Source organism: Squalius cephalus, assembly GCF_949319135.1.
Source record: "Squalius cephalus genome assembly, chromosome: 16".
NCBI lineage: Eukaryota > Metazoa > Chordata > Actinopteri > Cypriniformes > Leuciscidae > Squalius > Squalius cephalus.
The window spans coordinates 35,085,618-35,090,617 of NC_137137.1; the positions used below are offsets into that span (position 1 = coordinate 35,085,618).

General features: G+C 37.5%; 1 protein-coding gene across 1 annotated transcript in view; it reads left to right on the top strand.

Moving 5' to 3' along the window:
* Positions 1–5,000, top strand: part of susd3 (sushi domain containing 3) — a 12,679-nt gene that overhangs the window by 3,099 nt on the left and 4,580 nt on the right. Inside the window, exons 2-3 of the mRNA XM_079897721.1 lie at positions 1,498–1,686; positions 4,919–5,000. The exon at positions 4,919–5,000 is cut by the window's right edge and continues 66 nt beyond it. Coding sequence (XP_079753847.1) covers positions 1,498–1,686; positions 4,919–5,000 — 271 coding nt within the window. The remainder of the gene's footprint in view (positions 1–1,497; positions 1,687–4,918) is intronic.

A 5,000-nucleotide genomic window follows, 5' to 3' on the forward strand; every position in this document is an offset into this window, starting at 1 on the left:
GAGAAAGTCAAATATTTATATTTTCTGATCATTTATTAACTGATATGCTTTTAAAAGGACAAAAGCACATGGGTAATGTACACAGTGCCCATACATTTAAATAATACGGATTTGAAACTGTTGTTCATTTGTCCCTAACAGGGTGGACATTTTGGATCTTTCATTTTTATTTATTTTGTTTAATAAATGGTTAAATATATTTCGCTGAGTTTGACCAAAATCATTTTTCAAATGGTTTACATCACACTATCATGACAAAACAATCATCACAAAAATCAATTTTAAAACGTTAGTTTGATTTTCTACATGTTCTGATGGCCCGAAAGCAGTGAACACCAGGAATGATCATTAATGAATAGATGTGATTTTGAATCAGGCCTGATTTGATGAAGGAGGTTGTGTCAGTGTTCTCCACTGCTGTCTCCGGTCATCGGGACCCTGAAGTTGTTATTATTTTGTCCACTCTGTTATTAATTTGTCCACAATTTGTCCAATCTCTTATTAATTTGTCCAATCTCTTATTAATTTGTCCAATCTCTTATTAATTTGTCCAATCTCTTATTATTTTGTCCACTCTGTTATTAATTTGTCCAATCTCTTACTGATTTGTCCAATCTCTTATTAATTTGTCCAATCTCTTATTATTTTGTCCACTCTGTTTATTAATTTGTCCAATCTCTTATTAATTTGTCCAATCTCTTATTAATTTGTCCAATCTCTTATTATTTTGTCCACCCTGTTATTAATTTGTCCAATCTCTTATTATTTTGTCCAATCTCTTATTAATTTGTCCAATCTCTTATTATTTTGTCCACTCTGTTATTAATTTGTCCAATCTCTTATTAATTTGTCCAATCTCTTATTATTTTGTCCACTCTGTTTATTAATTTGTCCAATCTCTTATTAATTTGTCCAATCTCTTATTAATTTGTCCAATCTCTTATTATTTTGTCCACTCTGTTATTAATTTGTCCAATCTCTTATTAATTTGTCCAATCTCTTACTGATTTGTCCAATCTCTTATTAATTTGTCCAATCTCTTATTATTTTGTCCACTCTGTTTATTAATTTGTCCAATCTCTTATTAATTTGTCCAGTCTCTTATTAATTTGTCCAATCTCTTATTATTTTGTCCACCCTGTTATTAATTTGTCCACTCTCTTATTATTTTGTCCACTCTGTTATTAATTTGTCCACTCTCTTATTATTTTGTCCACCCTGTTAAGTATTTTTTTTACAATAATTTAATAAAATCAGCAAAAACATAGGCTACTAATAGTTGAAATTTACTGAAATGTACAGTTACAATTTAAATATAGCCTACCACCAATAATGCAGTACTTTAAAAAGTAAACAAAAACGCCTTCTAAGCATTTGTATCTGAAAACGAAAAATGTACAATGTACAAAAGTACAATTCATACTCAATACTGATATTTATCTGTGTGATTTAGCACTGTTAGTGTGAATAGCTGAATGAGGTTGTGTCTGATCCCAGGTCAGTGCTCTCCGCTGCTGGCTCCGGCCGTCGGGACCCTGAAGCTGGTCTCGGGCGACGGCACCAGCGTGGGCAGTGTGATGAGCCTGCAGTGCCCGAACACACACCGCGCGGTCAGCGGCGCTCAGCTGTCCTGTGTGTGGAGCAGGAACGACACGCGCTGGAGCGGCGGGACACCCCAGTGCAGACGTAAGACCGACTCTTTCTCGAGCTGTCAATCCATTAATAATCAATCATTAATCACGATTAATCGCAACTAACATTAAAGGTGCTGTATGTACGTTTTTGACTGTACTAAAGTATACAAATACCATAATCTGTTTGCAGATATTGAGGAAACATGCTGAGTTCATATACTCGTTTCTCTGAAAAACACTTCTACAGCCAGTTATTTAACTGTTGGAATGTGTGTTTTTGTTTTGGTGTGTGTGACTCCGCCCACTGCCAGCTCAGCCAATAGTGTTTTGATTTATTTCTCAATTATAGGCATTCAGCATTACAGGATATAATTGAAAGCTATACATTTTTACGTTTTTTCAGCTTTAAAAAACACAACAACTTTTAATTTAAGTGAAATTAAAACAATCTTCACTTAAACTCATTGTAGTAAATGTCAGATTTACTCTTCAATATATCAGTGCTCAAATGTTTCTATTGGCCGAGTCAGACCGGCTCAGATTTTTACTTGCCCAGTCAAGATAGCCCACAAAAAGTGAATGATTTCTTGTTTGTGACCCATGTGACCTTGTAAACAGTGGTTAAAGATTTTCAGCAGGTCTAACAGATTGGATAAAAACAGAAATTGAATAAAGTTATTAAACACTTCACAGTCTTCACCGCATAAATTACACATTAAATATAGTTTAATCCTTATTAAAGCTATAAGTTATTCAGTCAAGATCAGCAAGTGATTTCGTTTGTTCTTTGATCATCATTAATGACAGACACTAGCAGGTTTATTAGGCTTCTGTCACTTTAAGAGCCGACGCACACGACACGGATCTGACACGCATCCTATTTTCAACTCTTTACGTTCATTTAAGACTTCATTTAACTCATTTAAGACTTCATTTAACTCATTTAAGACTTCATTCAACTCATAAGACTTCAAGGATTAGTTCACCCCAAAATGAAAATTTCCAAATAATTTACTCACCCCAATGCCTTCCAAGATATCCATGTCTTTCTTTCCTCAGTGGGAGAGAAATTATGTTTTTTGAGGAAAACATTTCTGGATTTTTCTTCTAACAATGGACTTCATTGGTTACCATCGTTTTTAAGTCCAAATCAATGCAGTTTCAAACGTCTTTGAAGTGTTTAAACGGGCTGTACACGATCACAGCTGAAGAAGAGGTTGTTATCTAGCGAAACGATGGGTCATTTTCAAAAAAAAAATAATAATTTATAGACTTTTTACCTTCAATAGTTCGGATTGAGCTGATCAACAAACGGACAGAGAACTACGTCATCACGTTGAAAGGTCACGCCGGCGCCGGCAATATTATTTGAACTACTATTCATATTCATCAGAATGTTATTCATATACTATTCATATTCATATTCACTGAATACTATTACTATATACACTCACCTAAAGGATTATTAGGAACACCTGTTCAATTTCTCATTAATGCAATTATCTAATCAACCAATCACATGGCAGTTGCTTCAATGCATTTAGGGGTGTGGTCCTGGTCAAGACAATCTCCTGAACTCCAAACTGAATGTCAGAATGGGAAAGAAAGGTGATTTAAGCAATTTTGAGCGTGGCATGGTTGTTGGTGCCAGACGGGCCGGTCTGAGTATTTCACAATCTGCTCAGTTACTGGGATTTTCACGCACAACCATTTCTAGGGTTTACAAAGAATGGTGTGAAAAGGGAAAAACATCCAGTATGCGGCAGTCCTGTGGGCGAAAATGCCTTGTTGATGCTAGAGGTCAGAGGAGAATGGGCCGACTGATTCAAGCTGATAGAAGAGCAACTTTGACTGAAATAACCACTCGTTACAACCGAGGTATGCAGCAAAGCATTTGTGAAGCCACAACACGCACAACCTTGAGGCGGATGGGCTACAACAGCAGAAGACCCCACCGGGTACCACTCATCTCCACTACAAATAGGAAAAAGAGACTACAATTTGCACGAGCTCACCAAAATTGGACATTTGAAGACTGGAAAAATGTTGCCTGGTCTGATGAGTCTCGATTTCTGTTGAGACATTCAGATGGTAGAGTCAGAATTTGGCGTAAACAGAATGAGAACATGGATCCATCATGCCTTGTTACCACTGTGCAGGCTGGTGGTGGTGGTGTAATGGTGTGGGGGATGTTTTCTTGGCACACTTTAGGCCCCTTAGTGCCAATTGGGCATCGTTTAAATGCCACGGCCTACCTGAGCATTGTTTCTGACCATGTCCATCCCTTTATGACCACCATGTACCCATCCTCTGATGACTACTTCCAGCAGGATAATGCACCATGTCACAAAGCTCGAATCATTTCAAATTGGTTTCTTGAACATGACAATGAGTTCACTGTACTAAAATGGCCCCCACAGTCACCAGATCTCAACCCAATAGAGCATCTTTGGGATGTGGTGGAACGGGAGCTTCGTGCCCTGGATGTGCATCCCACAAATCTCCATCAACTGCAAGATGCTATCCTATCAATATGGGCCAACATTTCTAAAGAATGCTTTCAGCACCTTGTTGAATCAATGCCACGTAGAATTAAGGCAGTTCTGAAGGCGAAAGGGGGTCAAACACAGTATTAGTATGGTGTTCCTAATAATCCTTTAGGTGAGTGTATATAATAGCAAACAATACTATTTGAACTATCCTCCTACGTACGGTATCCTTCTACGTATTGTAAACAGTGGGGCGGTACTTCTGCCGGCGCAGAGGAAAAATCCAGAAATGTTTTCCTCAAAAAACATAATTTCTCTCCCACTGAGGAAAGAAAGACATGGATATCTTGGATGGCATTGGGGTGAGTAAATTATTAGGAAATTTTCATTTTGGGGTGAACTAATCCTTTCATTTAACTCATTTAAGACTTCATTCAACTCATATAAGACTTCATTTAACTCATTTAAGACTTTGAGATGATACTTGACAAAACGGGCATTTTGTTATAATTTTGTGTGTTTTGGAGTGTGTGTTAAATTAAGATGATTTCCTGTTTCTAATAGAGTGTTGTCCCTGATGAAGACATGACGGTCGAAACGTTGCACTTTCAATACAGTTGTTTTTGATCCATGAATTCAGTGTGTAGACATCACGCTTCTTTTTTCCCATTATTGTTATTTGTATTGTCCTGCACCTGAGCTCACTGAGTGTGTGTGTGTGTGTGTGCGATGTGCAAATCTTAGTGTTTTCTTAATGAATCGTTTCCTTCATCCTCTCACTGTGTGTTTCTCCAGCTTACTCTCGGCTGGAGGACGAGGGCTTTCGTTTAGCTCTCCTCGTGTCCTTCATCAGCGCCACCATCATCCTCTTGATGAG